This window comes from Neltuma alba, unplaced genomic scaffold (genome assembly GCF_004799145.2).
Source record: "Neltuma alba isolate B1F8T4 unplaced genomic scaffold, ASM479914v2 tig00013334_pilon, whole genome shotgun sequence".
NCBI lineage: Eukaryota > Viridiplantae > Streptophyta > Magnoliopsida > Fabales > Fabaceae > Neltuma > Neltuma alba.
Genome location: NW_021637608.1, coordinates 45,942 through 61,422, shown reverse-complemented (window position 1 = coordinate 61,422; position 15,481 = coordinate 45,942). Strand labels below are relative to the sequence as shown.

The 15,481-nt window shown below is 38.8% G+C and overlaps 3 protein-coding genes across 5 annotated transcripts; 1 reads left to right on the top strand and 2 right to left on the bottom strand.

Annotated features, from left to right (window-relative positions):
• Positions 1-3,856: 3,856 nt before the first annotated feature.
• Positions 3,857-4,571, top strand: LOC114736390 (histone H3.2). Its single transcript, XM_028924185.1, has one exon. It carries the CDS (start codon positions 3,920-3,922, stop codon positions 4,328-4,330), a length of 411 nt encoding a protein of 136 aa, XP_028780018.1. The 5' UTR covers positions 3,857-3,919; the 3' UTR covers positions 4,331-4,571.
• A 110-nt stretch (positions 4,572-4,681) lies between these two features.
• On the bottom strand, positions 4,682-8,965 carry LOC114736387 (uncharacterized). Its single transcript, XM_028924178.1, has 4 exons — positions 8,412-8,965; positions 5,815-6,098; positions 5,448-5,675; positions 4,682-5,358 (listed from the first exon to the last, which is right to left on the bottom strand). Exons 1-4 carry the CDS (start codon positions 8,827-8,829, stop codon positions 4,855-4,857), a joined length of 1,434 nt encoding a protein of 477 aa, XP_028780011.1. The 5' UTR covers positions 8,830-8,965; the 3' UTR covers positions 4,682-4,854.
• Positions 8,966-11,500: 2,535 nt separating this feature from the next.
• LOC114736388 (uncharacterized) lies at positions 11,501-14,118 on the bottom strand. 3 transcript variants are annotated; one of them, XM_028924180.1, is made up of 6 exons: positions 13,724-14,118; positions 13,112-13,297; positions 12,865-13,002; positions 12,361-12,480; positions 12,180-12,266; positions 11,501-12,092 (listed from the first exon to the last, which is right to left on the bottom strand). In XM_028924180.1, the coding sequence occupies exons 1-6, from the start codon at positions 14,057-14,059 to the stop codon at positions 11,694-11,696; spliced, it is 1,266 nt and encodes a 421-aa protein (XP_028780013.1). In that variant the 5' UTR covers positions 14,060-14,118; the 3' UTR covers positions 11,501-11,693. The 3 variants fall into 3 exon arrangements, with proteins under 3 accessions (XP_028780013.1, XP_028780014.1, XP_028780015.1); XM_028924181.1 differs by having other exon boundaries at positions 12,865-12,999; XM_028924182.1 differs by having other exon boundaries at positions 11,994-12,092; positions 12,180-12,234.
• Positions 14,119-15,481: the final 1,363 nt, after the last annotated feature.

Below are 15,481 nucleotides of genomic sequence, written 5' to 3'. Positions count from 1 at the left end.
ATTATTAGGTTACCGGTTGAACTATGAAAACCAAAACTCGTTGACTTTTCCGATTTGATCTGACTTTTGCAACGTCGCCTTGCTTTAACACTTCACCCAGAAACTCCTATGTCATTTCAGAAACAGATGACTTCATGAGCTCATAAATAATCATCGTCTTCTTCTTAAAATACTCAAAATGGTTATGTTAACAGGACTGAGAATAAAACTGTGTGTTGCATTCACCATGGCATCGTCCTATAACCATGATGAGTGGTTTGGAAAAAACGTGCAGTTTCTAGTTTAGTGGAGGAAGGAAAACATGGTCCTGTTATGTTACAGCTGATGAAACTTAATGAAACTCTTCATGTTCAATCCCCTCCAAGTCTCATTCCTACGCTTCCATCACTTCCTCCCTTTCTCATTTTGTTGGCATCTGAATTTAAAACCCACCCTATCAAATTACCGAAGCTTTATCTTTCTGTGAAAGGACGTATCTCAATATTTCAAATTCATATGGTCGACCTCACACTGGACAATTTCAAAGCGTTTAGCTCCTATAAGCTGATAATGTACCGCAAATTCAGCGTCTTCACTTCGTTGTTTTCTTCTGAAAGCCTTCAATTATGGGAAAAGGCATACGAAGGTGCAAGTTTTTCGCCCCACAGAGGAAAAATTATTTCATAACCTTCCCAACACTCTCCACACCGTGAATCTTACAAGAAAGTGACACAGTGGGGCATTTCGAGCAACTTCATATCACTAGTAGAAAACGTAATTTCTACTTATAAAATGTTTATTATATTAAGTTATTTCAGAAAATGTAAAAATATTTTTTTGGTAATTAATAATGGGTGGTGGAATGCCGAGTAGGACGGGGGAATTGTTTAAAAAGGTGACTTTTCAGGGCCAAACACGTTCAAAAGTTAGTAAGATTTGTCAACCACCACATGGAAAAAGCCTCTTTTCTTGCTCAATTAACATTAGCTCACAGTGCCGGAATAAAAGTGTGATATTATCTACACTTACAAATACACGGATGAAACACGTTGCCAAGTAGATGGTAAAAAATCAATTGAAAGAATAATGTCTCAGAGAATAGAGGTAGGTATTTTAGCAATATGACACAGCCCAGGCGCATTTGGTGGATGAAGTGGTTGGGATTTTGGCATGTTTTTAGTCTTCTTCTAACCAACCAAGGATTTTCTGTTCCTACCTAAAACAAAACAGGATTGGCTTCTTCCGGTAATAAAGGCCGAATCATTCAGCAAGAAGCCGTTCCGTGGAAAATTCTTCATCGCCATAAGTTTTGTATTGATTTCTCCTTATGTGCGTTAAGGGCCATCCAATGGAAGCAATTAATTAGGCGGGGAAGGTAGCTTTTTGTTGTTTACTAATTGACTTCATTAGACACGCAGGGAAAGAAAAAAGAATGCTTCGTGATAAGATAAGCGAGGGCAAGCCTGTCATCCACCTGAGGGCATTCAAAGCTGAGGAGGCAATACTTACACTACTAAGCCCTCGACTTATCTTAATTATTAAAATCAAGGAGACAGCTTTATCACAATCATTGCTTTTTCATGCCTTGTGTTGTAAGGAAATTCTGCTTCATCAAAGACACAGAGAGAGACACAAATATGGGACCTCTCATGTCATGCTTGTCAGTTTCAGCCATTAAACAAATGCCACACTAGATTTCTTACAATAACACCTTCCTTGGAAATCTTATTTGCTGCTTAGCCCAAACCCAATTTGAAATCCAACAACGAATTTTGCCCCCGCTTCGTGTGGGTCTGTCGTTTTCACTGTCAGGCCAGGAAGTCATTAGGCTATGGTGTCTCTTTCTGAGCATCAAAAGGACTAAGAATAAAACAGGAAACAGTAAAGAAACCAAGGAGGCCAAAAGTACAATCACCTCCTCGGCAAAAGCAGATTCTCTTTCCACAGCAGGATGACAATAACATGTAATGTAACCTTTATCGGATCTCCACAATCATACTGCAAACTTTACGGGGTTTCTATTTGCGTTATACTTCAGTGGACTCACCCTCCTCCTTCTATCGCGTTTTCGGTTTTGTTCTGTTTTGCCTGTTTGTGTTCTTGTAAGACCAGATTCCCCCATTTAAATTATAGCCTGATTAATTTAAGATCACTCCACAGGTTTATTGATTTTAATTTTAAATGATTATGTGCCTTTTGATTCTATGGTTTTACTTAACTTTGCCTTTCGCTGGTTTTCTCTGGGGGGCTCTTGATGCTACTTGCAAACAACAACGTAAGGAAACGGTGCAGTGGAGGGAGGGAATTACCTTTGTTTTCTACGTATTCATAGTTTCCATTAACCTTTGGGGCCTCTCAGGCAACCAATGAGGATTCCAAAAGGAAAAGCCATTAACTCGTGGATTGGACAGAGAGCAGACGAAACAGATAAGAGGCCGCTAAAATTAATTACGTGATATAAACCTGACCCAGCCGATAATATAATTGCTGCTTAATTCATGTACGAGAACCTCTACGAGGAACACAGTTGAAAGTCTGGATTATGAACCCGATGAATTATTAATCTCAGAAAAGTGAGAAGGATTTTGTTTGTGTGGAGGTGAGAAGGGGGGCGTCGGGATTGGATATATGTAATTAATGGAGCAATTGACTAATCATACAGTGATGCAGGAAGAGGGGGCCATCCTTGTCTGTAACATGAGGCCCAAGTGCTGGCGAGATGACAACCCAACCCCCAACACAGCGTCTATTCTGTTTAGCCCAGTAAAACAAAGAGACGAAACAGACTGTTTATGATGTCACCACCAGAGGATTGACGGCCCGCTTGCTATTAGTTCAGTTATTATTACAAACGATGATGGATGTTTATGAATGAATCATCACAAAGTCCTTTGAACGCGCTTGTCCCAAAACTTGCCGCCTTCTAAGATCACACTCCCTCGCCTTCCAAACGAAAAGGCAAAATGAGATATACCAATCAACGTCAGTTTATGTGGACACCATAGCTCATCTTTCCACGGATGGATGCCAGGTGACAGATAAAAAGCTTTCAATTTTTTGGGCTCCGTGGAAAGTATTAATTTTAAATGGAAGCATGAAACCATGTTGCCGTGGGGATATTCTTATAAATGAATGGATACCAACTCCCGATTATCTATCAAACCACAAGCTTTTTCCTTAGTTACTGCCCCGTGAAAATGGCGACAGGGTCATTTTCTCAGCCATCAGAGAGAAGCGTCCATCTCACGAGAGAGAATTACAACGAAAAACCCATAATGGATGTTGGGGCAGAGGCAATTTATGTTTTTATTAAACCAAGTATGCAACATATTATGCACCGAAAAAAGTAACAGCATATGTTGCATCGCATTCGTCTCCAAAAAAAAAAGCGTGTTTTTTCCGTTAATTTGATGGGGGCCCTTGCCGGGGTTGCTTTAGTTAATTCGGTGAACTCAAGGTACGGACGATGGCATAACTAGCGAAAGCTGAAAACCGAGTAGTAATTGACGTAGAATAATAATAATTTTTTTTAATCCCAAAAAAAAAAAAAAAGAAGAAAATGGCGGTTTAGCCTCAGCAGCGCGTCAGCGCTAATGCCCCAAAAAGAAAAGCATGTCATGGCGCCAAACCCCTAAATGATCAGAAGTCCCCAGCACGGAACGAAAGTTAATTTAATTTTGAGTTGCCGCCCTCAGTATTAAATCTCATTGGTCCCTTATCCCCCGCCACGGATTCCAATCCCAACTCCCCCGCTTCACGTAATCTCGACCGTAGGTTGAGAAAATCATCCACGGCCACACACACTTTGGGAACCCGATGGAGATTCTTCCCCTGCTTATAAATCACTGGCCTCAGCCGCGATCATCGTATCTCTTCAGAATCAGAAGAAGAGCTTGTTTCTTCCTTCTCTACAGAATCAAGCATCCATCTCTTCATCGAAATGGCACGAACCAAGCAAACCGCTCGCAAGTCAACCGGAGGAAAGGCGCCGAGGAAGCAGCTGGCCACTAAAGCGGCCAGGAAATCGGCTCCTGCGACCGGAGGTGTGAAGAAACCCCATAGATTCAGACCGGGAACGGTGGCCCTGCGAGAAATCAGAAAGTATCAGAAGAGCACTGAGCTTCTGATACGAAAGCTTCCGTTTCAGAGGTTAGTGAGGGAAATTGCTCAGGATTTCAAGACCGATCTTCGATTCCAGAGCAGTGCGGTGGCTGCTTTGCAGGAGGCTGCTGAGGCATACTTGGTTGGTCTCTTTGAGGACACCAATCTCTGTGCCATTCATGCCAAGAGAGTTACTATCATGCCTAAAGATATTCAGCTCGCTCGTAGAATTAGGGGTGAGAGGGCTTAGTCTCTCTGCGGTTGTTGCCGCCCTACCGTTTATAAATCGTAGTCCTGTTCTGGCCATGCATCGTACTTTTTAGTTTTTCTGGGACTGTAATTAAGATTCCATCATCTATTGGAAAGATAATCTCGTTTTTTCTTTGGCTGTTATTTCCTAGGAGTTGGTATTAGACACGTTCATCATTGATGCTTTTTTCAAATGTGTATTTAATGACCAAGATGAAACGGCTTCAGGACTTACATCGTTTGTCTTTGTTTGCTAATTTGATATTCCGGATTGGCTCCTGAGCATTTTCACAGAGTTTGATAATAGGTGTCGATATGAATATTGATTTATTGATAATCGATTAGGGAAGAATAAGATGGCGAATGCATCCGATTTTATGCTAGGTATATAAGCAATCACAGTAACACTACACTGTTGTTTTTATTCCCTGAGGGAACGTATCAAGAATGTCAAGCATTTTCCCAACAAGTTAGCAGAATGAATAAGGAGGGAAAACAAGGGGAGAAGAGGTGATAGAAGAAACATCAGACCCAATTGCTGGAGATGGAGAAGTCATGGAATCTGAAGGAAAGGTCGCCGGCAGTATCCCTCTGGAGCCTGGACTCTGATCCAACACTGCTGCTAACTTCACCTGCAGCAGATAGTTGTGGGAACAATTCCTGAGTTTCTATATCATCGGAATCATGGGTTGGGAATTGAGCTTCATCTGGTAACGGAGACTGATCTCTGAATCTGGTGCTCTCTCCACTTGTAGAAGCCAATGTTGGGTCCCACAGGAAGACGTGCATTAGAATAGGAGCACTGGCGTGTCTATGCAAGGACAATTTCTGGCTCAATGAAACTGTGTCGAAGCAACGAATGGCTCCTGTAGATGAAACCAACCATGGAAGCACTTTCTGATTTGAAACTCTTGAAACTACCAATAACCTTGAAGTATCTGATGCTTGCTGGTACAAATTGCTGAGCCCTGACCGTGTGGCAGGTAAATTTTCTTGACCATTAATCACTGAAGAGATGAAAATAAATCCCTGTTGATTGCATGGATGTACGTATTAGCAAATACTAATCTAATGTCACTGTATCAGTGGCAATGCTTCAAGAGTTAAGAGAGTGATACCTCTTCTGTGCGACTAATGGCAAACCCAAGCTTTGTGTCGCTCTCTTTTAGTTTGATCTCAATTGGGAACTCCTCTCCAATCGGAGCGTACCACAGTCGAACTGCTCGAACAACGCCTATATCCACCCCATGATAATCCTCAAAACCGTAAAGGCTTGCATTTGCGAGGTTTGCCAAGTCGGATAATGACCCGGCACTCACAGTTGACGACGCCGTCTCTCCAGAGATCTGTCTCCCAAACACAATAAATTCTGTTATTCCTTCGCAAACGAACTATCAAAAGATGAAGATTAAATTCCATTTTATTGTCTCCGAAGATGAATGAAGGAGGCATAAACATGTATCTTGATGAGAATGGGGAACTGACCTTGGTAAGCAGGGACTCGGTTTGGATATTGATGAAGACAATAGGAACCCCTGAAGACTGAGCAGCTTGAAGCCATGCATTTGCCCTTGCCAACGTGTCTTCTAGATCATTATAGCGAGAAACTGCACGATCGGAAGCTTTTGGAAGGAATAGTATGGAAAGGAAGTTGCTAGAATTGGGAACTGGCAACAACTCCTGCATCTTCCTCTCCCATGAATACGACACATACCCGTCTTGAGGTCGGGTCCTATTTAGTTCATTCACCATCCTCGTGGTTCTTGAACCTGCAAATAAACAATTCATTGGTAAAGATATAAGAAGTTAACTATCAAGTCAATTGCTGACTAAATCAAGACATCCATGGGCACAAGCAATGGAAGTACTTGACCTACCTGTTGTTCTATATTCTAGACTTGGGCTCAGAAGAAATGCCCTTAAATGATACCTTGTGTTCAAGTTTCTGTAGGTTACTGATAGAATGTCTGCTATGGTGTTGGATGCAAAACTATTCCTTTTGGTCTATACATAAAAGTGCCAATTGCTATACGTAAACAGAATCTTATAGCATTATTGGTGAATGACTCGTGTCAATATCCCCACCGACCACAAGGTTGGCCACGCCATTTTCCCTCTGCTAAAGCTTATCCCGATTGATGTGTAAAGGACTGTTTCCTCCTACGTCAACGAGAAGGCGTCCCTTTTGATAGCACAAAACTACAACTTAGGCGATACATGGCTCTTTATGACTTAGGTCAACTTCGCACAGCACAGGTAACAAGGAGCACGCTTCACGCACCTTGGTGCCGGACACCCCCCCCCAAAAAAAAAAAACAAATGGCTTTGATATTGAGAAAATTCCAAAAAAGGTCTTTGGAATATAGAAAATTCTAGATTGGGTCCTAGAATTTCAAAAATGATAGAAAGGGTCAGTAACCCAATATGTTATTTGTAAAATTAAGAGGAATTGATAACTTTGTATTTATTTGTATTCATTCACTACAATGATTTAAGGAATCACTATAAGGGTTTAGGTGTTATTTAGATTCATGTAGCGAATAACTACTCACTTTTTCATAATTAGGTGTCTTGTTATTAACTACAACTAATTTTGTAATTACTAAAACAATATAAACATTACCTAGATTCGTGTAGAGAATAACTATTCACTTTTTCATAGTCAGGTACTTTATTATTAACTATAACTAATCTTGTAATCACTAAAATAGTGTAAGCGTTACCTAGATTTGTTTGGAGAATAACTACTCACTTTTGTTTAGTCAAGAGTAAAATTGTCAACTCGTCTTAATTTCACAAATGACAGATTGGATCAACGACCCTTTCTATCATTTTTGAAATTTCAAGACCCAATCTGAAATTTCTTATATTTCAAGAGTTTTTTCTGGAATTTTCCCTTTGATATTCACACGCTACATAAATGCCTCAAAGCAGTATAATGAAAATAGGATTTGATCCGCTCAAAATACACAAGGCAGAGTCAATCATGAAAGTTCAACAAAGAGCTTATTTAGTTGAATGCAGCCAGAGATTTGAATTTCATCTTCAATTATATACTCCTCTTATTCTTAATGTAATACATATTTAACTAATGTAATTAGATTTAAAAAGTTAGGTAAGTTAGTTAATTATAAAAAATATTTTTTTAATATACCATAATCATATTTTTTAATATCTTCTCTCCCTTCTCTACTTGATTAGAGTTAAGAAAGTATTAATAGAAAATAATTTAGAAAAAATTGATAAATGTGAAAAATAGATCTTACATTTAAAATTAAGATTAAGTCAATAATTATGTCTTATATTAAGAAATGGGAAAATAATCTACGGAGCAATTTATAATTTACCTTGTCCCTTCTCAAATTTTTTGTGTCATCCATCAGACTCATACTATGTATGCACTTACATATAGTAAAATCCGTAAATATGAGAAGGCGCATGTATGAAAATTGAGAGCTAAGGGGTACGCAACCTGTACTCTAGAAACAATTGAAAAGGAGATTCTTTTTTGGCCCAAAGCCGGGGCCTAATCTCCAAAGTCAAAAGATGGCCATAGATATTTTCCCTTGTGGGGCTGACATGGATTACGCCTTTTGACAATCGCACGTAGAAATGATGAAAAGTAAAAACTAAATGTATTCCTTAGATTTATATAATTTTTGCATATGTATATATGTTAATTAAAATCATATGAATGAATTTTAGGAGACATATATTATTCTTTTTTGAAAAAAAAAAAAACTTTGACGGCCTACTAATAGCTCCGAGGCCTTGTCTCTAGAAAAACTGGGATCTAAAAGCGGAGAAATGGAAAGGGTGAAAATATCCTCTTCGGCGAATTATTACTTTTAGCAATAAACTATTTTTAAAAAAAATAGTTTCATCGATCATATTATATGCGGGCAGCCGCCAAATAAGAATATGGGCAGGCGGCAATTGTGCATCGACATAGATAATTAGACACTGTTATCTCCGGCAGCTCCCGGTACGGTCGTTCTGAACGGACGTATGGTGTTCGAGATGCAGAACTCCATATCAGAAAATCACATGTAAGGAAGTTTGATAGATAACAAGAGTAGTACCTTGAAGCTGGAAGCATTCGGCCTCGGTGCGATCCAAGAAGCCGACCACGTAATTGGGATCAGTAATAGAGCGGAGGACGAACTGCTTCTTGTCGTGAGGAACGATACAGGCCTGCAATTCAGCAAACTCATGAGGCCCACGGCGGACCCGAACCACTATGGAGGTGTCCTTCTTCTTAAACGACTCCTGGAGGATCTTGTTGACGCCGTTCCTGCCGTTCTTGAAAGGCGCTTTGAATCGGATCAAGGAGTTGACGGACGATCCGATTCGGAGCTCCTCGACTATGTCGCCGGACTGAAGCATGTCCCCGGACCATTCCTCGGATTTGGCGCTTCCCCGGAGGCACTCGATGGACACCACTTTCAGGTCTCGGGTCGGGGAATCGGAGCTGCTCTGACTGGCTCGATCCATGGTCATGTTGTTTAGGTTTGTGCAGCACCTAACAGTCACATGGATATTTACTGGCAATTAATTGGGAGGGGGAGAGAGAGAATCCGTTCCTCTGTATTGGTACTCACGAGTCTTAATTTATGATGGATGAAGAGGAGGAACAATGTAAATTATAGTCGGAGGCCCAAGATGTGAACGGAAACCTGACACGATGGCTAGCTATTAGTTTTCCATATATAAACAATGATTTTACAATTTAAGGTCAATGCAACAGCATCGCAGCCCCTGAGAGGCTCATCAATGTGAACTCAAAATCCTCGAATTGTCATTGGTCATTATTAAACCAATAGACTATTCATGAGTAACGCATTGACAAAGCAATCTTTCCTAAATAATGATTACCGCGGAGAACTATTTATGCTAATATCGTCATATTTTGTGTACCACGATCAACCCTGTTTTTTCCATGTATATTCCAATCATCTTCTGATCAACCCTGCTTTTTCCATGTATATTCCAATCATCTTCCTTGTATATTGTAAAATTAATAAAAAAAATTATGAGACAATTCAATGAAATTATATGTACATATAGGAATAAGTCAGGTCATGTCTTGTCCTTCCAATCTTCTTCGGTACGGTCCTGCACATGACTCGTGCTTCATACTACCAAATGCCCATTAAATGTGACGCCGCGTACAACTGTGTATCTGATCGCCTTCTCATGGATAATGCGTTGTAAATAAAAGCAATGAATTCACACACTTTTAAGTTGAAATGAATATTCAGTTCAATAGATTTTAATAACGGATTCTACCACCCTGGCCCCCACCTTCCCCTAGTGACAACTCCTTGCATCGTGTATCTCCGTACGTTTTTATCACTACCACTTAAACAAACCGATTCATGTTCATTGGGTATCTCGAATGTTTCTTGTATTGACTCTAGAAATCAAGACGTGGTGGCATGCGACAAAATTCTTTCAAATTTTCTGAATATTAGATTCTTCGTGTTCAAAATATAGATTCAGACTCCGCAGAGAGGCAACGGAATATTCAAACATGGCATGCCAATATGTCTATAAAAATACCAAGAGTGCGTGAATTTACGGATTTTGTTCGTATCATACCACTCATTTTCACACTCACTTTTTTCCCCTTTAAATTGATTGTAGTGTTTTAAAGTTTGAATTTTTTTCCCCCTTTTAACTTATCAGATGAAACAAAATTTTGGGGGCGGGGGGTGAGGTGAAGGGTTGAATTTGAGGGCGGATGAATGCGTAAAACGAGAGAGCAGGATAGGAGCTGGTCAAAAGCCGGTGAACCGAGCCACATACCTCATCATCCGTTGGATCCAACCAGGGGGATTATTATGCGTCGGTCAAGATTCAACACGCGTGTTCGCAGACTGGTTGAATTCATTAATCGCAAAACCATTTCAAGTTTCAACAAAACAATTATAAATGAATCTATATAGAGTTGACTAGAGTGGAGTATAGTGCTAATACAGTATAGTTTTAATTTTTTTGGGTATATAATTATTTAATCAAATAATATAAAATGCATAATCTGTTATCTAATTTTATTCTTTTATACAGGAAAAAAAAATAATCTCGGGATCCTCATAGTTTGTGTCTGCCTTTTAATTTAGTCCTCTGACTCCTCTCCTTCTAAGAAAAACCCCACTTTTGTGGAAGTATTACTCCTCTGTATTCTTCTTCTTCTTCTTTTTTTTCCCCCAATGACATAAGCAAAGGTGACATAACCCTAAATAAGCATGTCAATTTGATAACAAAAGTCTAATAGTTGTTTGAGTTTTTCTTTTGTCGATTTGATTAATTTAACATTTTAGTGCAACTTCAGCCCATCAGACGAAAATAAGCATGTCACATGCTTGACATGAAATTTAATTAACCAGGTAGCAGGTATTATATTAATTGGGCTTTTTTTTATTTTTATGGAATTTTGTCCATATTTATTTATGTATTTTCAATTAGCGTTTTAGACCGTAATAACCTACCATGAGTTTTTGAACTTAATTAGGGTTTAAAATTAAGGCTTCCAAGAAACCCAGCTGGTTTCGAGGTATTTTATTTTCTTATTAACACCTCACTATGTATGCAACTCAAATTAAAGTTTAGAAAGGAAAATAATTTAATTTTTTTGAATCGAGCAAGGCTTGTTGCTTAGCGTTCATAACACTTCATCGCAACTTTCTGAGGTTTCATCAGTTATAGTGCTGCCCTGTATTGTTGAAATATTAAAATCTAGCTCCTTGCTGGGGCCGCACTCCGGAAACTTGGGTTAACATTGGCGAAGATGGCTGCATTCATCAGCTAGCCGCATGTGATAATATTGGGCCATTGGCTACGCTTTTGAGGATCATGTGAATCAATAAATGCCCAACAAACAACAAAAGATGTGGTGGGCCTAGAGCCAGGTCAAAAGAGAATCTAGAGATGCATTTTATTGATTGACACCATCCTCATCCTAGTTAGCATTTGACCGAATCCAATAACTTCAATGAATTGTTCAAAGTGTGCTTTTATCGACAACATCCACAATGATACCAGAGGATCGAATAATGCAACCATGTTCAAATAAAAGTAGTACATGGTATACGAGGGGATCCGATCCCCTGCTATGCGAGAACAAGAACATCTCCGGTTTTCTTTCAATCATTCTGGCTACAAATGGCAGTACCACATGGTAATGAGTATTTTATAAATATAAATTTGTGACATCCACTGTTTGATATCTCATAAATCCATTACACTGCCAAGGTCAAAATCCGTTGTTATGGCCATCGAATAATGACCGGCAATGTCTAAGTGACTATATTACTTTTTAAAACGACGCTTCTCACCTGAAAATATCTCCCGAACTCCATTCTTTAAGATCTTCTTCTACTCTTAAAGTCCGCATGAGCCAAGGATCGATTGAGTTTCGAAGAAGCTGCAGAAAATTTTCGACTTCCTGAAACTTTCTGAGAACTCACAGGACGAGATTCCAAGTGTTGTCCAAGTGTTCGCCCTGAAGAACTGATGGGTTTTGCCGACTTAAATTTCTGATTACCCGCAGAAGTGCAGCTTTTGTTCAGCACATGAGCATCATCAACCTTAGCAATGGATTTTCCTGAGCTGTTTAGAGGTGCGCTGTCTGAATCAGAAGATGAAGGGCCGGCGCTACTCTCCAAATCATATAATAGGTTATCTCTCACGTGCGCAAGCTGGTCATCGCGTGAGTCATAGCTGAAAGAGGAGGGTCTACGAAGTCTAGAAAGTTGCATAACCTGCGATAAAATCGTCAAACTACTCTTGAGAAGCATGTTCAATTCGCAGGATACACAAGCTACGTCAACATGTCGGAGTGTTCTTACCTTTTGTTCCAAAACAACCAACTCTTTCTTCAGTTTTGTAATAGTTGAATTCTTCCTGCGTATAATGTCTTCCAATTCACTAACTCGCTGTTTAAAACAGTGATGGGCGGGTTAAATATAGGAAGCAAAAGTTGCAAGAATGAAATTGTGAATGAAAGCCAGCAAAGTTTTCACTATATACCTTTGATCTAGCAACTTCAGAAACGCTGAGAAGGTCAGTCAACTCCTTTATTTGGGCATCCTTCTCTTTGCAATCTCTCTTGAGATTAAAGACATCTTGCTCTAAACCCAGGCTGTTTAACTGTGAATAGCACAACACATGACAAAAAGGCCACCAATTAATTTCCATCCGATGGAGCAATTTCACTTAAAGACGCTGATTCCAGTTGAAGTCAAGGCCAAGAATACAACAACACATAAATAAATTTTGGAGGAGCTTTGCTGGCCAGATTTTTGATGACTCAATGATAAAAATTATTTTTTTTAAAAAAAAGAAGAGAGAGATGGTGTAAGATTGTAAGCATAGCGGGACCCACTCTATGCCAAATTTAAGAGGGAATCTACGCAAGATTTGGGGAGCTCAACCAAATACGATCTATGAAAAATTGAGCACTGCTACCGATGCATGTTACATAATACCTAAGAAGGAATGCCAGAACAGATGATAATTATGAGGTTATGTGACCTGGATATCAGAAGCCGATGTTACACTTGAAGCCCAAGACAAGTCAGACATTCGCCTCTCCTCTTGTTCTTCATCAAATAAGGGTGTTTTATACAGCGCTTCATTCCCATAAGAATCTTTTGTGACAGACTTTTCCTGCTGACAAATTAAACGAGTCAAACTTTTCAGCTGCATAGTTATTATTACTTAAAATTAACAAAACAAACATTTAGTGGCAAGCGCCACCGAAATCGGTAGAGTAACCAACCGCAAATAAGTCAGAGTGTTCATCATTAGGCCAGTAATCGCAATCAGAGCCCCATAATTCACTTAACACTGTTTCCCCATTCTTTGGTAATGGTTTCTTCACCGCCGCAATGGAATGCTCCTTAGTATGGTAGAGCAGCTCGCAGAGATTGTCAAGCTTCTCCTGCATTCTCGTCAGCACCCGATCCTGATAGATAGCCACAAAAATGATGAAATCGGAGAAGCCCATTGTTTAAAAAATGAGTATCAGTTTACACAGTATAAAAATGTCAAGAGGAAGCACGCAGGGCCTACCGGGAGAAACAACATAAGCTCAACATATTGTATATTTTTTATCGTCTAACAGTACATCAGAAGTCACTATATTTCAGGCAAGATCGGAAAGAACCAGTCCCCACATATCCCACTCAACCCAGAATAAAATGAAAAGGTGAGTCGTCAAAACAGAGTGTAAATTTTCTCTTCGTTTCTTTAATAAAAAGGCACATAATAATTAAAGGGAGCATTGCTGAGACCCAATAGACCAATCAATCAATCAATCAAATGAATTAAAAAAGAAAAGGCAATTCCTGGTTAAATCAATAGTAAGAACCAAAGCAAACAAAAAGCGAACCCTGAGTTCGACGGACTTCTTCAGCTGCCATATCTGCTCGTTTTTCTTGGATTCAGCGGCTGCGACCCCGATGACAGCGACGATGAGGAACCTGTGGATGGGGTTAAAGAGCTCCCAAGCGAGGGCTTCTTGTGGGGCTAAAGCACCCCCAATGGTTCGGACTGAACTGGCTTCCTCGGAGTTAACCAGTCTTCCCTGGAGCGAGACCCAAGCAAGTTTGGTGGGGGATGAGAGAGGCGGAATAGGGTGGAGGAAGGCGGCAGAGATGCTGCGGCCGGAGGGAGGGAGAATGGGAGGAAGAGAGACAAAAGGAGGAGGAAGCGCTTCTTCGTCCATGGGATGATGGGGTGCAGCTCAAATGAATTCGAATGTGGATGATGGACAGCCAGTTATTGGTAACATTGTAGCATTCAAATTTTAGGATTTGAGAGGGAAAAGTACAGTGTACTCATTCAAATGCTGCCCGAACATTACCATCGTATTTGCGATTTTTAAGGAACGTATTTTTTTCCCCAAATAATTCCTTTTTGTGTTGTGTCTATCGTAAAAACCTTCATCCTCCGTTTTTTTCTTTTTCGGCAGGATTCTAAATTTAAATTGTTGAATTTTTATACAATTTAATAAAATATTAAAATGAATGTAGCATCAAAAACTTTAAAGTTCAAATACATGTTCAGTCATTCCGATTAAATTTTATGATTAAAGGAGAACAAACGCAGGATTCTTATGATAATTTTATGTAATTGATAATTATCATTCTTAATATGAGTTGACAAATCGTATGATATTAATAATTGTTACCGTCATAATCGGGGATGAACAACCTATTAAACGTTTGATACTACTGTATTCGGTCATAGATATAAAAATTAGTTAATTAATTTGAGTATATTAAGAAAAAAAATTAAGTTAATTATTTGTAATAAATAGGTGTTGTCTTTTATAAAATATCTTGTTAATCATGTTTATTGGCTAAAACAACTATTATTAGAAGGACTATCTTGGAAAAAAGATAAATAAATATAAGAAACGAAATAGATTGGGGTTTTATATTTAAGACCAAAATAAAAATGAAACAAAGTCTTATATTAAAACCGGACGTAGTATTTATATTTGAATCATTAAATATTTACTTTTTCGTGGCTTATTATAAGATCCAATTTTTTTAATTAGTTTGTCCTTATTTATAAGATTTTCTTTGAGTTTGTCTAAACAATAAACGTATTTTTACTCACTTTACCCTTACTCACTTTACCCTTAATTAATATACTATCTCTCACTATCTTTTTTCTACACTTTAACCATATAATATAGTTAAGTGAATATTTATATAAGGGACGAAGAGAGTACTATCTTAATGTAAGAGCTAATTAATTAATTTGAGTATATTTAGTTATTTGTAAGAAACGGGTGTTTTGTCTCTCTTAAAATACTCTTACTAATAATATGTATTAGATAGACTATCATTTGACAAAACATTTAACATATGCAACTACTATAAAGATTACTTTAGAAAAATTAGATAAATTTGAGAGATAAAATATATTGACATTTTATATTTAAAACAAATTAAAAACTAAATTAGCTGTTATATTAAAGATTGGATGTAGTGATAGGTAGCTAATATTTATCACTTATGTTTGGTACGGGGTTTCAGGAGAGGGAAGTTGCTCCCCTCCCCTTGTTTGGTTGGTGTAATTTTTTAGGAGGGGAGGAGAGCCCCTCCCCTCCCTCGTTGGTTAAGATGTTTTTTAAAGA

Excerpts from the sequence above, each read along its gene's own strand:
- LOC114736387 (XM_028924178.1), bottom strand. The coding sequence starts at position 8,829 with ATGACCATGGATCGAGCCAGTCAGAGCAGCTCCGATTCCCCGACCCGA. Across the intron at positions 6,099-8,411 it reads CGAATGCTTCCAGCTTCAAG|GTTCAAGAACCACGAGGATG; the intron begins GTACTACTCTTG and ends GTTTATTTGCAG. Across the intron at positions 5,676-5,814 it reads CCGAGTCCCTGCTTACCAAG|ATCTCTGGAGAGACGGCGTC; the intron begins GTCAGTTCCCCA and ends TTTGGGAGACAG.
- LOC114736388 (XM_028924180.1), bottom strand. The coding sequence starts at position 14,059 with ATGGACGAAGAAGCGCTTCCTCCTCCTTTTGTCTCTCTTCCTCCCATT. Across the intron at positions 13,298-13,723 it reads AGAAGTCCGTCGAACTCAGG|GATCGGGTGCTGACGAGAAT; the intron begins GTTCGCTTTTTG and ends GCTATCTATCAG. Across the intron at positions 13,003-13,111 it reads AACACTCTGACTTATTTGCG|CAGGAAAAGTCTGTCACAAA; the intron begins GTTGGTTACTCT and ends TTAATTTGTCAG.
- LOC114736390 (XM_028924185.1), top strand. The coding sequence starts at position 3,920 with ATGGCACGAACCAAGCAAACCGCTCGCAAGTCAACCGGAGGAAAGGCG.